This window comes from Sapajus apella, unplaced genomic scaffold (assembly GCF_009761245.1).
Source record: "Sapajus apella isolate SASKATOON/1434 unplaced genomic scaffold, GSC_monkey_1.0 scaffold133, whole genome shotgun sequence".
Classification (NCBI taxonomy): Eukaryota; Metazoa; Chordata; class Mammalia; order Primates; family Cebidae; genus Sapajus; species Sapajus apella.
The window spans coordinates 906,561-925,278 of record NW_022437073.1 but is presented as its reverse complement, the minus strand read 5'-3'; the positions used below and the strand labels follow the sequence as shown (position 1 = coordinate 925,278).

At 37.0% G+C, this 18,718-nt stretch overlaps 1 protein-coding gene across 9 annotated transcripts in view; it reads right to left on the bottom strand.

Annotated features, from left to right (window-relative positions):
* The window catches only part of CDC14A (cell division cycle 14A), a 183,884-nt gene that overhangs the window by 52,645 nt on the left and 112,521 nt on the right, over nucleotides 1-18,718 (bottom strand). For all 9 annotated transcript variants that reach the window (XM_032262938.1, XM_032262945.1, XM_032262941.1 and 6 more), the window contains one exon: nucleotides 13,300-13,438. In XM_032262938.1, coding sequence (XP_032118829.1) covers nucleotides 13,300-13,438 — 139 coding nt within the window. The remainder of the gene's footprint in view (nucleotides 1-13,299; nucleotides 13,439-18,718) is intronic.

Genomic DNA, 18,718 nt, shown 5'->3' with positions numbered 1-18,718 from the left:
AGATCTTTTAAGGGTCTTTAGAAATAAAAAACAAAGTGGAAACAGTGGAGAGGAAGGACCTAAGAGGCCAGTTGAAAAAAAAAAAAATTCCAACTCCAAAAGAAGTTATAAAATGAAAATTCTGATGCTGCTGCCAACCTAAAGATGAAAATTACACAGTGACAACTTTCACTCGCTTGGTTTGAAAGACGCAATCTGTCCCATCTCTGGAAAGACTTGATTTGAACCTGAATATTAAAGATGAATAAGGTGTCAGAGCTGATCTGTGTGTTGCTAAGCAATGCTGTACGCAAGTGCTTCTTGAGAAAGAGCAGCACTTCACGCAAATTCCTTTTTATTGACAATGCAAACCACGCCAGCTTTTATTGTGGTGTCTATTACTCCCTAAAAGCCTCATCTCAAACAAAAGAAGTAAAACACGTATTTTTAAGTATTTAGTATTTAAAAATCAAATCTTATGAAGTTAACACACCAGCTCAAAGTATATTCTCCAAGAATATACTGCATTTTCTAAGACAGCATGAAATTTACTGAGCCTCTCCTAATGGGGCATGTGCTTTAAAATGACAGGAAGAGATGTGTCTTGGTTTGGACAGAGCCTTAAGAAGTATAGCCAGTGCTGGGGTCACTGTTTTCAGCCAGGTTCTGGCCCTGGGTTAGCCGGGTTTAGGCCAGCCAGGTCTTATAGGACATAAGAAAATAACTAAATAACTTGGCTCATTGTGACCCAAGTTATAGTGGATTCTGATATTGAGCCTTCACAGGTGTTTTTTTAAATATACTTTTAATATTTCTCTAATCAAGTTGGTTGCACTGTTATAGTGACTATTCCTAGTTTTGAGTCCAGAATACAGTGGAAGTCATTGTGCAGCTGCTTCTGTTTGTGGCTGACCTGTCCTCCTTCACTTCATTAAGTCTAGCCTAATCCCATCTCCACATCAATCTAACTCTTTATCTTCATCACTTCTTCCATCCTGGACACATTTTCCCAAAACACCCAACCCTGACCCCAAAGTCCATCCAAAGCCATTATTTGGTCGCTTCAAATAGAAACGTAACCTACTTTCTAACTCAGCCTAGACCTACTCTAGACATTGAGTACCAATCTGTTCTATGCACCTTCTATTCCACTAGCCCAGAGCTATTAAGGAAACAGAGACAGTTCCTGGCCTAAAGAAGTGAGCTAACAGCATGGTCTAACTTGATATCAAAGGAAGACAGGTGGGAAGCAGTAACCAAGACGCAGGGGGTGGGAAGGCGACAGGTATTAAAGGAATTCTTCAAATGCTGCAGTACAAGTGAAAGATTCACTAGGAAGATGTTTAGAGATTCTGAAGGTATAAGTGAAGGCAGTTGATTGCGAAACATATAAGAAAATGAAGCTAGAAGGAAAAAACTGAGGAAGGGAATTCTCCAAAAGATTCAACTAGCTAAATCTAGTTTAGGTGTAGAACCCTACAATCAGAATCTAGTTTATTAATGTGTCACCCCAAAATGCAAACTTCATAACTAAACCTAATACATTGCTGCTTTCCTTTTTACTGCTTACAATGCTTTTCTCTCCCATCTCTAACCCTTTTCAAATAGTTTTATTCAGAGCTCACGAAACAAAACAAACAAAAACCATTCATGGTAAGGACACAGAGTAACTGGACCCCTCGTGCATCGTTGGTGGGAATGAAAAATGGTACTGCTGTGGAAAACAGTTTCACAGTTCCTCAGGAAGTTAAACACAGAATTATCACAAGATCCAGCAACTCCACTTCTAGGTATATACCCAAAATCATTGAAACAAGGGATTCAAACAGATACTTGTGTAGCAACGTTCCTAACAGTTGCATCATTCGCAATAACCAAAAGGTAGAAATAACTCAAATGCCCATCAACAAACGAACGGATAAATAAAATGGGACATATACATACAATGGAATATTATCTGTGGGGGATCATTATCTATCTGTGAGGATCCCTTGACCTCGGGGATATTATTATCAGAAATATTATTATCAGAAATTCTGATACATACTATAACATGTATGAACATTGAAAATATGCTAAGTAAAATAAGCCAGACACAAAAGGATAAATGTGGAACGATTCCATTTACATGAGGTAGCTAGAACAGACAAATTCATAATGTCAGAAAGTAGAATAGAGGTTTCCGGGGACTTGGGTGGGGAGTGGAGATATGGGGATCTATTGTTTATTTTCTGTTTGGAATGATGAAAACATTCTGGAAATAGTGGTGATAGCTGCACAACATTGTGAACATTTGTAAAGTCAGTGAATTATACACTTAATAATGGTTACAATTGTAAGGTTTGTTATACATATATTTTACCATAATAAAACATTAAAAATTTAGTCTTCTATCTAGAGGAACAGCTGGCATGAGTATTTAATAATAAATTTCTGATGCAACCACTGCCAAATATTCTGATACATATTTAATTATCCTTAATACTTGAACCCATATTAGGATTTTATTTTTGCCTAGTCAGTGGTTTCAGTGTCAACTGGCAGTCAACAAATGGGTCAGATAATGCAGCAGTAAATGTTGAAGAGAAAATTGGAAACTACCATAGCTGAGTGTTACTATGAAAATGTCATTTTCAGTAAATAGTGCAAACTCAAACCCACACAGTATGCCTGTAATTCTAATAAATAAAACACAGTATCTTATTTTGTTAAATTCTGATTTGTATAGTATTTCAGATTACAATTTCTGTATTTTAGGAAACACAAAATTTTAAATCCTTAAAATAGATCATTTTAAAAGTTTAGCCTATATTCCTTGACCTACTGCATGTATCTAAAAGAAAACCATAAAAAGAAATAGTACAGGCATGCAAAGACATACAGAGTGATATAATGGACTATGAAGACTCACAGAAGGTGGGGTGGGGGGCAAGAGAGATTTTAAAACTACATATTGGGTACAATGGACACTACTCAGTTGATGGGTGAACTAAAATCTTGGAGTTCATACTATACAACATGTTACCAAAATCCACTTGTATCCCAAAAGCTATTGAAATTTTTAAAATACTTTTTTTTAAAAAAAGGAAATGGTAGAAGTCAATCTCATCTAAAACACAAACCATTATTGTTAGACTTTTTCAAGCATTTTTCCATTTTCTAAACAGATGTTTCTCATCTTATTTTTGGTAATTCCTGAAATTAAAAAGCAATGGTTGAATCATTAATTTCTGATCTAGCTCAGTCCAATAGCTATCAGCACCAAATTAAGACACAGCCTAAGTTGATATCTACAGAGTAAGGATGGGCCAAACACCCTTGTTACTGAATGTGGTTCAAAGACCAGCAGCATCGCATCACCTGGGAGCTTATTAGAAATGCTGATTCTCAGGTCTCACCTCAGACCTGCCGAATCAGAAACTGCACTGAACAAGATCCCCAAATGATTCCTAGGCACTTTCATGTTTGAGAATCACTGAAGACAATGAAAGGCTTGCAGCAAAGTTAGAATGCTGCAAATATCCAACTCAGTAGAAGCTGACGAAAACACCTATGGTAATGAAGTAGAACAAGGGAATTTTTGATTTATGGATTTAAGAATGAAAAAGAGTTCAACCATAATATTGTGCTGCTTAAGGATAACCTTGTTCAAAATGGAAGCTCTGCTTTACAGAGACAAAACTTCCTGTAGGAGCCAGATTTAGGCTATATGTGAGTTCTCTCTGTTTTAGGAAGAAATATAAAATAAAAACAATGCCATATTGGGCCCATAAGTAAAGGATCTCTGTGAGCAGAAAATCCCCATGGGACCCCAAAACTAGTCCCTCAGTGATCCCTTTATAATGAACAAAGGCTTTAACAGAACATGATCCCTGAGGTCAGGGGATCCTCACAGATAGATAATGATCCCCCACAGATAATGGTATCCAAGGTCAGGGGAACAGTCACACAGTAAATCTTCAATAAATAGAATCAACCAAATTGTAAAAGCAGCCTGACTCCACCTCTATACTTCTAAAGGTTGTCTCTGAGAAGACTGAGTCCAAAGTTGGCTCAATAACAAAAGATGTATTTTTACATCATTTTAAGAACCTTGAAGATGTTTGATAGAAGACACATCTGGGGTTCAGAATGGTATTTTTGGTTTAAGAACTTCAGCTTTAAATAGAAGAAAAACACCTGCTAGTTGTTTTGCAAATAGAGAGCTTTATTTAAATCCTTTAAAAGTTTAAATATAAAGTTTCAGACTGTAACAAAGGAGAGGTCGGGCAATACGTAAATTCATCAACAACTCAAAAGGATGCTAATAAACATCTCTCTTACTGCTAGTGAATAAGAGGACTGCTTGTTTAAGATACAGCACTCAAACACCTGGACATATTTTGGTCCTCAAGGACTAGGAGGATATGACAAACCAGCCTTTCTACAGTCAGAGATCTGGAATTAACATTATCTAAAAGGCACTGATTAACTTTTCACCTTCAAAAGAATACAATCATTTTACCTTGTTCAATCATTTTTGACAGGTGAAAACCTAACAGAGAACGATTTTACCCTCTTATTTCTTGCTTAATGAACACGTTACTTATTCATGCTTTTGCGTCATCATTGACTTCATACTCTACGTCTCTCTGATCATTAGTCTTCAAAGCCTTGTATTTTTTTTCTTGAAATGTCCCTGATACCCATCTCTAACTCTGCAGTCCAACTTCTGTCCTCTTTTGTTAAGTCCCTGTCTCCCTGAAATGGATGATAATAGTCTCCTTTTTAGCCTCTCTGATTCCAATCTCCAACCACCCAATTCATCTTACACATTGTTGCAACCCAAGCTTCCTTAAATAACACTTAAGTCACACGACTCCTCTATACTCTCTTATTCATCATACTTTCTAATTTGGAGTATTATTCCCAATAAGCAAAATTTAAAATCATATATATAAATGTGTATATATACATATATATATATATATATATGTTTATTTATTTATTTTTTTTTTTTTACAGAAACATAACAAGAACCTGAAAAACAGAAAGCAAAAAGGCATATTTGTTGGAACCTTGAGACCTAAGTAACGAAGTGGTGGTGAGCTCCCTGGGTTTTCTTTTTGCCTTATATTGCCCAGTCTTAGGGGTGAAGAAGATAATAATCCAAAAATTCCAACAAAGCTGACTTTTGGTGGGGTGGTGTGTGTGTGTGTGTGTGTGTGTGTGTGTGTGTGTGTTTTATTTTTTGAGATGGAGTCTTACTCTGTCTCCCAGGCTGGAGCATGGTGGGGTGATCTTGGCTCATTGCAACCTCCACCTCCTGGGTTCAATTAATTGCCTCAGCCTCCGAAGTAGCTGGGATTACAGGCACATGATACCATGCCCAGCTAATTTTTGTACTTTTAGCAGAGACGAGGTTTTACCATGTTGGCCAGGCTGGTCTAGAACTCTTGACCTCGTGTGATCCACCAGCCTCGGCCTCCTAAAGTGCTGGGATTACAGGCGTGAGCCAACACACCCAGCCCAGAGCTGATTTTTTTAAAGCTCCAATAAAAGCCTGCTCTCTCTAGTCAAAGGAACAGGAAAAGGTTATCCTAGTAAGAGAGAAAATGTTTCAACAACAACTGTCTCCAGCCAAACCCCACAGAAAAAAAATCTGTGGCCCTAACCCTGTCAGCCAGCAAGGACTGAAGAGAAGATGCTAGATTTCCACTCTGCCAGGCTGTGTAGGCAGGCACCCCTATATCCTTCATCAGTCACTCATCAGAGAAGTATCAAAGAAGGCTAAGTTGGGAGTCAGGTAATAAGATCCCCCAATTTCGGCCCCAGTCATCACTAAGGTATTACGGTGGATGGAACCTGGAAGTCCACCTCAACCAACAGTGACCAGCAACCCTCCCCTATCAGCTGGAGTGGTGTCACAGGGGGCCTAGTGGAAAGTGAAGACTTTCACCAACACCCTTCAGTAACGTGACACCTATCACAGTGTCAGTGCAGACCAGATGGGGAAGCCAGAACTCCCACTTCCATCCACCAGCAACAGGAAGCTCCTTAACCTTGGACATCAACAGACGCTGAGTGCAGAATCCAGATTTCTGCCTCCACCTGGCAGCAGCAACATGGCACCCCCCTGCCCCCCAACCCAACTGCCACCACCTTCCCCTTCTGAAGCAGTGTAAGAAGCCAGATACAACAGTGGGTTTAAGTAAGATCCAGGGTCGCACAACATAACTAGGAAAATGTCCAGGTTGACATTTTCTGACATTGACATTGAATGAATGAAAAGAGATGATTGCTAAATGCCAACACCAAGATAAGAGATGTTACAATAATTTGACAAAGATTTAAAAGTAGCCATGATAACAAACAACTATAAAGACACATGAAACAACTGACAAAATAGGAAGTTTCAGCAAAGAAATAAAGAAGAACCAAATAGAAAGTTTAGGATAGTAAATAACCAAAATGTAAAATTCAGTGAGTAGGTTAAATGGCAGAATGGAGAGAAGAGAGAATTTGTGAAGTGGAAGACAGAATAATAGAAACTACCCAATCTGAACAACTAAGAGAAAATAAACTAAAAATAAAATGATGAAGAGAGTCCCAGAGAGCTGTGGGACTATAACAAAAAAACAAACACCCATGTCAACAGAGTTCCAGGAGAGGAGAACGAGGACAAGGCTGAGAAAGCACTTAATAAACAATAGCTGAAAACCTTCAAATTTGACAAGACACAAACCTAAACATTCAAGAAGCTGAGTAAACCTCATAAAGGGTAATTCCAATGAAATCCACACCTAGACGCACTGCCAAAATACTGAAAACTACAGACAGAGAAAAAAATATTGAAAGCAATGAGAAAGAAATGATGTCATTCTTATGGGAGCAGGACATTTCAAATGGCAGCAGATTCTCATGAGAAATCATGGAGGACAGAAGAAAGTGGCACAATTATCAAATGAAAGAAAGAAACTGTCAACCCATAGAGGCCAGAATCTGGTGAAATATCTTTCAAACGTGAAAGAGAAATTGAAACATTCTCAGATGAAAGAAAACGAAAAGGATTTGTTGCCAGCAAATCTACTCTGAAAGAATCACTAAAGGAAGTCCTCAGAACAGAAAGGAAATAAGAAAAGAAGGAATTGTAGACACTAGGAAGGAAGGAAGATCCCCATAACCAATAATATGGGTAAATATGATACACTCTTTCTTCTTAAGTGTCTAAACGATGTTTGACAGTTGAGGAAAAATTATAACACTGTTTGCTGTGGTTCTCAGTATTCATTGATAAAATAAGACAGTTATCAACGAAGAAGGTAAAGGGACATAAAGAAAGGAAACATTTTTATATCTCACCCAAACTGGTAAAATGACAACATTTTAAACTGTGATAAATTTTTATTTATATATTTAAAACACACACACACACACACACACACACACACACACACACACACAAAGAGATATGCTCAAAACCACTGTAGATAAAATGGGGTTTTAAAAAAATATTCAATACACAGGAAGACAGAAAAAGAGAAAACAGAAACAAAAAACAGAGAGAATAAACAGAATACAAAAAAATAAAATGACAAGTAAGCCCCAACATATCAATAATTACATGAAATGTAATGGTCTAAATACAACAGTTAAAAGCAGAAATTGACTGAGTGGATTTAAAACCAAGCCTCAACTGTATGCTGTCTATAAGAAACTCACATCAAAGAAAATAACCTAAGCAAGTTGAAAATCAAAGGATATAAAAAGAAATAGCATGCAAACATTAATCAAGGAAAACCAGGAGTGGCTATATTAATATCAGAGAACTGTAAGACTTTAGAGATAGACAGGTACATAATATAATGATAAAAGAGTTAATCCATCAAGAAAAAATAGCAATCCTAAACATATATACCAAGTTACAGAGCTGCAAGTATATATAGCAAAGATTGATAGAATCAAAAGGAAAAATAGACAAATTCACAATTACAGTTGGACCCTGCAAAATGTCTCTGATTGAAAGAACTAGAGAGACAATCAGCAAGGATTCAATGATTCAGCAACACCATCTACCAAGAGAATCAAATTGGTATATTTATGTAACACTGCATTCAACGACAGTAGAATATACATTCTTTTCAAGTAACCATGGAACATATGCCAAGATAGAACATATTGTAGGACATAAAACAACCTCAACTATTTAAAAGAATTGAATTCATGCAGAGTGTGTTATCTGACCACAATGGAATCAAATTAAAAATCAAGTAACAGAAAGATAAGTAAGGTAAGGGTTAGTCTCTGAATGCTTGGAAACTAAACAACACACTTCAAAATAATCCATAGATCAAAAAGCTGCCTCAGAGAAATCAAAAAACACATTGAAACTGAATGAAAATGAAAATAAAACATATCAAAATTTGTGGGACAAAGCTAAGAGAGAAATGTGTAGCACTAAATGCAAACATCAGAAAAGAATTAAAGTCTTAAATCAATAATCTAAGCTCCCACTTCGAGATCCTATAAAGAGAAGAGCAAAATAAACCCAGAGTAAGCAGAAGGAAATAATAAATACAAAAACATGAATCAATGAAATTAAAAGCAAACGAAAATATAAGGAGAAAAATCAATGAAACAAAGAGCTGATTCTTTGAAAAGATCAATAAAATTGTCAAACTTCTTGAGATACTGACAAAGGGGAAAAAAATACACAAATTACTAACATCAGAAATGAAGCCAAGAAAATCACTACAGACCCTGCAAACATAAAGGAATAATGAAAAAAAAAAAAAAAAAACCCTCTACAAATGTAAATTTGACAGTTTACATGAAATGGACTAATTCCTCAAAAAACAAACCACCATAACTCACCCAATATGAAATGGATTACTTGAATTGCCTTATATCTATTAAGGAAATTGAATTCATAATTTTAAAACTCCCAAAAAAGAAATCCTCAGGTCCAGATAAATTCACTGGAGAATTCTATCAAGCATTTTAAGAATTCACACAGTTTTCACAATTTCTTCCAACAAACAGAATAGGGAACGATTCCCAATTCATTTCATGAAGCTAGTATTATCCTGACACAAAACCCAAACAAAACAGTACAAAAAAAGAAAACTACAAACCAATGCTACTTATGAATATGGACATACAAATTTTTAACACGCAGAATTCAGCAACATATAAAAAGAATTACACACCACGACCAGGTGGGGTTTATTCCAGGGACATAAGCTTCCTTTGATATATAAAAAACAGTTGATGTAATCTAACATATTAACAGTGTAAAGAAGAAAATCATATGATTATATCAATCAATGCAGAAGAAGTATTTGACAAGACTCAACACCCATTCATGATAAAAACTCTCAGAAACATAGAAATAGAGGGGAACTGCCTCAACTTAATAAAGAACATCTATAGAAAACCTCAATTAACATACTTAATCCAGGTGAATGCCTAGATGCTTTCCTCTCAAGATTGGGAGCACGACAAGGATGTCTGCACTTATCACTCTTATCACAGTGCTGGAAGTTTTAGCCTGTCCAACCAGGGAAGAAAAGGAAATATAAGGTATACATATTAGAAAGAAAATAAAAATGTCCTATTTGTGGATGAAAAAGCAATCCCCAAGAACTTGTACATACATACACATACATGCACACAAAACCCCTAGGTTTCGGGAAACAAAATAAACATAGAAAAACCCATTGTATTGCTACATACTAGCAATGAACATGTGGACATCAAAATTAAAAATATAAATACCATTTATAATTACTTAAAAAAAAAAGTACTTCGGTGTAAATCTAACAGAAAAAAAAAGGACTTGCATCCAGAAAACTACACGATGCTGATGAAAGAAATCAAAGAAGGACTAAATAAATGGAAAGACATATTACAGTTATGGATTAGAAGACTCAACAATAGTAAAGATTTCAATTCTCCCCAAATTGATATAGAGGATTAACATACTTCCTGTCAAAATCCCAGCAACATTATCTGTAGATATAGACAGGCTTATTCTAAAATTTATATGAAAAGGAAAAGAAAGTGGAATTGCTAAGAATATTTTGTTAAAGAAGGAGAAAGCAGAAGGAATCACTCTTTCAATGTCAGGCTCACCATATAGGTTCAGTAATCAAGAGAGTGCAGTATTGAAGGAAGGAGAGACACATAGATCAATGGAACAGAATAGAGAACAAAGAAATCGAGCAACACAAACATATCCAAATAATTTCTGATGCTGCTGTAGAAATAATTCAGGGGAGAAATTGACTTTTCAGCAAAAATGGTACTGAAGCAACTGGACATCCATAGGCCAAAAAAAAAAGGAAACGACCTAAGTCTCACACCTTATGAAATAAAAAAAAAATCTCAAAATCCATCACAGACTTAAATGTGAATGTAAAACTATAAACTTTTCAGAAAAAAATATGAGAAATCATTGAGCCCAGGGCTAAACAAAGAGTCTTAGACAATATCAAAAAGAAAAAAGTAATAAAAGGGATTTCATCAAAATTTAAAACTTTTATTCTGTAAAAGACCCTATTAAGAGGATGAAAAGACAAGTTATAGATTGAAAAAAAAAATGAAAAATGCTTATCTGACAAAGGACTAATATCTAGAATATACGAAGATCAACATTAGTCATCAAGAAAAAACAAATTAAAACTATAAAGCAAGTTACCACTTAAAAACATCTAACGGCTTAAGTTTAAAAGGGAGGCTGACAAACCATTGCTGATGAGAACATAAACAGGCATATCTACTTTGGAAAACTGTTTAATAATTCTAATGCTGAATGAACACATACCCAATTATTCCATTCACAGGTATATCTCCAAAAGATAGGTGTACCAAAAACTATGAAATAGCTAATGAGGTTGAATCGCTTTTCATATGTTCATTGGCCATTTGTACATTCTCTTCTACCTTTTGGTGTTTCTTACACGTTTTTTATCAGATTGTCTTTCTGTTGCTAATTTGTAGGAGTCTAAGTATCCTGGATACAAGTACAGTGCCCATTATATGCGATGCAAATATTCTGCTACTCTTGTGCTTTTCATTTTCACTCTCTTAATAGTGTCTTACTTGAAGAGAAGTTCACAATTTCAACTCAGTTACAGGTAATGCTTTCTGTGTACCGCTTAAGATACATTTGTTAACTTCAAAGTAACAATGTTGGACATCTTTTCATATACGTATATTACCTTTTATGAGATATCTGGCCAAGTCTTTTGCCTATTTAAAAAAATTAGTTTTTAAAATTGTTTATTTATAGTTTTTAATATATGTGTAAAGTCTTTTGTCATATATATACTGCATGTCTTTTAATTAGCAGATTTTTAAAATTTTTCTAAAAATTTTTAAACATTGACTTTGTATCCTGCAACCTTACTAATTTCACTTTTTAGTTCTAAGGTTTCTTTCTTTTTTTTTTTTTTATTGCACTCGTTAAGATTTCCAGTATATTAGAAGTAGTGAGAGTAGACACCCTTGTTTTGTTCCTGATCTTACAGGAAAAGCATCACCATTAAATATAATTATAGCTGTAGAGTTTTCATAGATTATTTTTATCTGAATGAGGAAATTTTCTTCTATTTCTAGTTTATTGAAAGTTTCTATTAAAAATGGGTACTAAACTTTTTCAAATTTTGTACCTCCATTGAGATAATCATATAATTTTTCTCCTTTTTGTGTTAATGTGGTGGTGAATTGTACTGATTTTCTAATATTGGGCCATGAGGGTGATGATGTACTATCTTTTTTATATAGCTGAATTTGATATGCAATGTTTGTTTAGGAACTCAGTGTTTATGATCATGAGGAATATTCACCATCTTTATATCATCGTGGAAAAGTTTCTGTTCAAATCATTTACCTATTTGATATGAAGTTGTTTTCTTGAGTTTTGAGAGTTCTTTATATACAGCTTAAGTATCTATAAATTTAAAAGCCTTTCTTTAGCCTAAAGTGGCTGACAGGCAGTAATTTTAAGAGATTGATTAAATGGCTTAAAAAACTAGGCTTAGTAGTATTTGGTTTTTTTAACCCTAAGACCATTTATTCAACTTTAATAATTTTTTCTAATGCATTCATTATACTTCTGCATCATTCTTCTAAGCTAAAGTATAACTGTTCATTTTTTAGCACTTCTTAATCAGTTATTACCTCTAGGATTGGCAACTAAATAATTCCTCAGCAGGCTCAAATCCTCTTCATCATTTCAGATGCTAAGAGTTTACTTATGGTATCTTTCTATGAAATTCATTATCATTTCTTTATGAATTCACACGTGATCATGATTATTTAAATTGGAAAGGAATAACTACATTTAAATTGGAAAGGAAAAAGAATGCTATTTAAAAGAGAGCCATGGGCCGGTCATAGCGGCTCACACCTGTAATCCCCGCACTTCGGGAACTCGAGGTAGGAGGATTGCTTGAGCCCAGGAGTTCAAAACCAGCCTGGGCAACATAGTGAGACCCCCGTCTCTACAAAAAAATTTAAAAAATTAAAGTTAATATAAAATAGAGTGAACCCAGCATAAAAAGAAAAAGATGAAGTTTCAGTAAAAGATATCACTACTGGATAATATGTTAGAGCTGGACCTAGACCAACCAGTACTAATTTCATCTTCTCATTTTATTAATGAGTACACTGAGGTAAGTTCTAACATTCTAAGAAGAAAGGATTGTGTCCTACAGGTTAAATCTCTCCATCTCTTGAGCTGAGGCTGGACAAAAAGCTAATGAATGGGTATGTGAATGAATGAATGAATGAATAATTATTCTAAATAATGGTCATAAAGCTAGTTAGTGGCAGAGCCAGAACTAAAACCCAGTGCTCCTCCCTTTTTCTTCTCTGGTAACTTCTTGGGTGTATTTATAAGTTGTACCTACATTAGCAGTTTAGTTAGTTGTCAGGAAAGCAGCAGTCTTAGCGAAATCACTGAGTGACCTTAATTGTGGTTTTTTTTTCCATTATACTTGAAGACAGGCAAACAAAAGAAAAGAATGAAAAGTGCCAAGTGGGATGACATAAGAAAATTGCACTGTAGCCAGATCACACATAGAAAATGACAGAAAAAGGGTAGGCAGAGATGGCTCTGTGATTTTCTTCTCCCTCTCACCTGATCTAAGAGATATAAAAGGTACAAAGTTAGAACGCATTAGCTGTCAAATCAACAATATTCTATTAGAGGCACACATTTCTCTTAATAATGCAGCCATTTATAACCACAGGCTGATGTGGTCCACAACCAGGGGAACAAGAGGTGGAAAGGATCAGGGACAGGATGTAATGTGGTAATGGGGACAATATACTTACTCTTCCAGGAAGTGCTGTTGGGGTCCTATAATAGAGCCTGGCCGGCATATTCTAATCCAAGCAATTATTTCACCATGTGTAAACCTGTAGTGTTTCATTACATAACAGGCTATCAATGTCCCTGTTCTTCCAAGGCCAGCTGTAAAAGAGGGAAACAGAATAAGAAATATAAAGTCTAGCAAATGCTCCCACAAAAAAAAAAAATTCAAACCTTGCCCAGAAACTGCTCTGCATTCAAATGCGATATTATCAACAGCTAATAGACATAACTGCTATCATGTAAAACTCTATTTTTCTTTAAACAATGGAAAGGGCAAAATGAAGCTGCCATAGATTTGGGGGCAAGAAAGTGATGTGGTAAAAGCAAATGGGTCTGGCAGCAGCATTACTGGCTGGACTGGAGAAGACAGAGGTGGACGCAAGAGAGATGAGATGGAGGGCCGGGGCAGAGAAGCAAGGGTGGCTGAAGGGGGTTGGGATGAGGGTGAGCAACTGCAACAAGGAGGAAAAGCTGAATCAGAAATCCATTCAGACCGGGTCACAGGGGAAGTTACAGGTAACTGACATTTCTGACGTAGAAAACTGTACAATGTTGACTTCATCCATGAAAACATTTAGTTAGAAAAAGAAATAAGGAAAAAAATTGTGTGTGTGTGTGTGTGTGTGTGTGTGTGTGTGTGTGTAAAAGAAAACAAAATAGGGGACATTGATAGCTTCAGTTTTTACATGTTCAAGAATCTTCTGCTTTTGAGGGATCCTTCTGTCAGCTTTCTCTGGTCAAACAATAAAGGTAGTCTTATCTCACAGTACTTGGGAGCACAGGGTTTTTCAGCAAATCTAAGACTACCATTCTATAGTATCTAAGTTCTACCAAGAAAGAAAAAAATTAAACTATGACATGCTATCCATTTTAAGATCCATTCTAATTTCAGAAATGTTACAATGTGAAAACGGTATGTCTTTAAATCAGTGTTCCTCAACCTTTTTTATGTGATTGTTCCTTTCAGGAGCCTCTTTAGATATTTTTTTCCTAATCGGCCCCCATGAAATTTCACTGTCACAGACATACTGCATATCTGTTTATGAAAATCTGTGCTTTATACAAAAAAAAAGTTTTCCATTCCCCAAAAAACAATTTTGCCCCCTTGGGGACAATATTGCTTGGACTGAGAATATATATTGAAAATGCAAATTAAATAACAAGCAAGCTCATGTCCACAGATGCTTGACAGTTCCTTCCCATTATCCCTTCCTTTTTAAGAAGTATTCATACTCTGTTTTATTAGATGAGAGGTGTGTGTGTGTGTGTGTGTGTGTGTGTGTGTGAGTGTGTGTGTGTGTTCTGTTTTCATCTGAAGGAACTCTTGCCCCGGATCAAAGATAACATTCTTTAAAAGAGTGAGGTTTAATTATGGTCTCAGTGGGGCTCTTCCTTCACCATTAAGAGTTATGAGTAATTTGCCTTTTATTTCACCCAGTGCCTATCACTGTTAATTCCCTACATGCCTGGCAAGACTACAGGCAACCGTATAGATAAAACACAGGTGACATCCTGGAGCAGAAGCCAGGGCCTAGTGGGTTTCCAGAGTTCTTCCTTTAAGTCACCAATTTGGGTGTCTCTCTGGAGAGAAAGGGCCTTCCTTCCTTATAGAGACAACACTCTCTCTCACTGCTCCCCTCTGTGCAAAGACATGTCTAGCTCCCTCCCTTAGGCTCCTAGTCACACTCACAACCAAAAAGGAGGTGCAGGAAATTTTCAAATTTCTCTGAAACTAAAGCAGCTTCCCCCTTTTAAAAAAGAGTCTATAATTTTGATCTATAAAAAGAAAGTACTTAGCACTCAATAGTTAGAAGCTCTTACCACAACTGAACAGAATAGGAACATTTCACTAAGTTTCTATAAAAACTTTAAGAAAATTTTTAAAGCATTTGTAATTAAAGGGCTCCCTGGCACAGCATGACAAGATGTTGAAAAGTGTTCTATTTATACCAAGTCAAACACCAATTGCTTTACAGTTCCAGGCATTTTCTGAAAGCCCTATAGAACATCAATAATCACATACTGGAATATCACAACGTTGCTGTATTTTAGATTAGTATTTGTGGTACAGACTTTCAAGAATTCATGGCCATCTCTTTTATCAACCAGAGTGAAATGCAGATATTGAAATGTTGTAATCCCCAGCAAATTGGTTTCTAGTTTATCTCTGTATAAAATACTTTATGTTGAGGCATAACATATTCATTCTCTTTTCAGTCATTACCAAAGTTCATTTGACATAGGATAAGATTCTCTTCCCCTCCTTCTTTTAGTTCAGTTAAAATACTGAGTGCTGCTTGAATTCCCAGAAAATCAAGCTGACTTAATTAGGTCAGATGTCAAAATAATTAACAAGCCTAAAGTAGATACGTATGCTGTGAAAAGCAATACAGCTATAACTAAACTGTAATCCTTACGAAAGAATCCTATATGTGTGAGCAAGTGGAAGAAAATAAAACAACACTCTCAAAAAGACGTCACCACATATAAATGTGACTGTCCTATACAAGAACTGACTTCAGTGTTAAAGGTTCCAATTTAATATAAAAACATCTGCAATATAGGCCAGGCATGGTGGCTCACACCTGTAATCCCCACACTTTAGGAGGCTGAGGCGGGTGGATCACCTAAGGTCAGGAGTTCGAGATCAGCCTGGCCAACATGGCAAAACCCCATCTCCACTAAAAATATAAAAAAATCAGCTGGGCGTGGTGGCAGGCACCTGTAATCCCAGATACTCGGGAGACTGAGGCAGGAGAATTGATTACACCCGGGAGGTAGAGGCTATAGTGAGCCAAGATCATACCACTGTACTCCAGCCTGGGTGACAGAGCAAGACTCTTTGTCTCAAAAAAAAAAAAAAAATTGCAATATAAAATAAATACATATATTTTTTAAAAGGTAAACTTTCACAGGTCAAGGATATAGAGAAAATATCTGTAACAAGCATGCTTAGCACCATAGAGTTTTATTTGCACAATGTCTCTCAGGTAAAAAATACTATCAAGAAACACACTGAGTTTAAATGAAAGCTTTGCAGTTCTCCTTGAATTTGTCAGTCCAAGATACAGATGGCTAATCCACAGATAAACTCTATGACATAGTAATCATAAAACTACCTGAATTAGGAAATAAGGCCAATTAATTTCAGGAAAAAAAATATGATTTTTTTGACGCAAAACTAAACTTTGAAAGAGAAAATAGGATTATCTCCTACTAACATTGATATAAACATTCCCATTAGCTCTCAAGTTCTACTGCTGTTTAAATTACGTGATATGAGGGCTTTTCCTTGCACCTAGGCAATTTTGAACAAAATGCAATGGAAAAGCAAACAGAGTGCCAATGAATCACACGGGAAAAAGCCAACTCAATGCCACCCCACTGAGGCCTGAAAGCAGCACCCACAAATGAGCCAGGAAGTGACACCTTCCTAACAGACCCCACGCCAGAGACAAGATGTCCCATAAGGCCAGGGCCCATCCAGCTAAGAAACGGGGAGGGCAGGGAGGGAGAGCTCTGTCCACCCAGGAGGACGGAGCCTGGCATGGGGGGCGGGCCACGTGCTGCTCATTTCCATCTCTCCGGGTCTCTGGGAAACTGCGGCTTCCCATTTTTGCTCACATGTTCGCAAAGTACCTCCACCTACTCAAATCTTAAACATAGAAACAAGGGCCTACAAAACGGCATTTTAATTTCTGTCAGAACCAAAGCCATACTCGTCTGAATAAGTCAGTTACAGCAGCACTAGGCACATGAAAAGAACAGCACCCTCCCCAACACCTACTAGATGATTAGCATAAAACGAGAGGGAAACCGGGTCTAGGCCCAAAACCACGAGTTCAGCACCACCCAGCGGCACTAGGAGAAACTGCGCGTGAGGAATTGGAGGCTCCAGCCCAGGGCGGCCCAAGTGATTTCTCCTCACTGCAATCACAGACCCAGTAAAATATCTGGAATACTTTTGGTATTATCCATACTGAAAGATCTGGAATGGAGTGGATTTTGAGCCTCTTCGAAGCCTAACAACTAAGCTTAGAGCAAATGGCATGTCATATTTTATGAGTAGCTGACATGGGGTTGCAAGACAAAATACAGAATGCACGTTCCCTGCAATATTTGGGACATACTTATACTTTTTTAAAAAGTATTCATTGTTTATCTAACATCCAAAATTTAATGAGGCAGCCTATATTTTTATTTGCTAAATCTGGCAATCCTAAACCTTCTATACTCTGAACAACTTCTGCCCCGAAGTATCCACCCCCAGAGATCAGAGACTTGCAAAACCAAGTCTTTATGTTTATTCCAAGAGGCAGCATCACATCAGCAGCAAGTAAGCTAGCCCATCACTATGCTAGCCAATTGCTCCTAGCAACAGGCACGGAAGACACTCTGCTCCATGAAGCCAAAGACTAGCAGGGGCAGGAGAGACAGAGACTGGAATGGGGATCAGATAACTGGGTCATAAAACAGAACCATGACCGTGCAAGAGGATGGGGAAGAGATGAGCAGTTCTGAAAACAACAAAAGAGAGTTGGAAACTAACAACCCTTGTCTCTTGACAATTTTACCTACAGCCTAATGACTGCTACCGTAATTTCCCCTCACTGTGGCACATGGGCCTGGAAAGGCAAGGTCTGGAAAACTGGCATATCAAGAAAGCTACACCACCACCAACTGTCCACACCCAACCAATCCTTTCTTTAAGAAGCACTGTTGGTGGGAGTGTAAATTAGTTCAACCATTGTGGAAGACAGTGTGGCGATTCCTCAAGGACCTAGAAATAGAAATTCCATTTGACCCAGCAATCCCATTACTGGGTATATATCCAAAGGATTACAAATCGTTCTACTATAAGGACACGTGTACACGAATGTTCATTGCAGCACTGTTTACAATAGCAAAGACCTGGAACCAACCCAAATGCCCATCGACGATAGACTGGATAGGGAAAATGTGGCACATATACACCATGGAATATTATGCAGCCATCAAAAACGATGAGTTTGGGTCCTTTGTAGGGACATGGATGAACCTGGAAACCATCATTCTCAGCAAACTGACAGAAGACCAGAAGATCAAACACCGCATGTTCTCACTCATAGGCGGGTGTTAAACAATGAGAACACATGGACACAGGGAGGGGAGCACTACACACTGGGGTCAGTTGGGGGGAAATAGGGGAGGGACGGTGGGGGGTGGGAAGCTGGGGAGAGATAGCAAGGGGAGAAATGCCAGATGTAGGTGATGGGGAGGAAGGCAGCAAATCACACTGCCACGTGTGTTCCTATGCAACAATTTTGCATGTTCTTCACATGTACCCCAAAACCTAAAATGCAATAAAATAAATAAATGGAAAAAAAAAAAAAAAAAAAA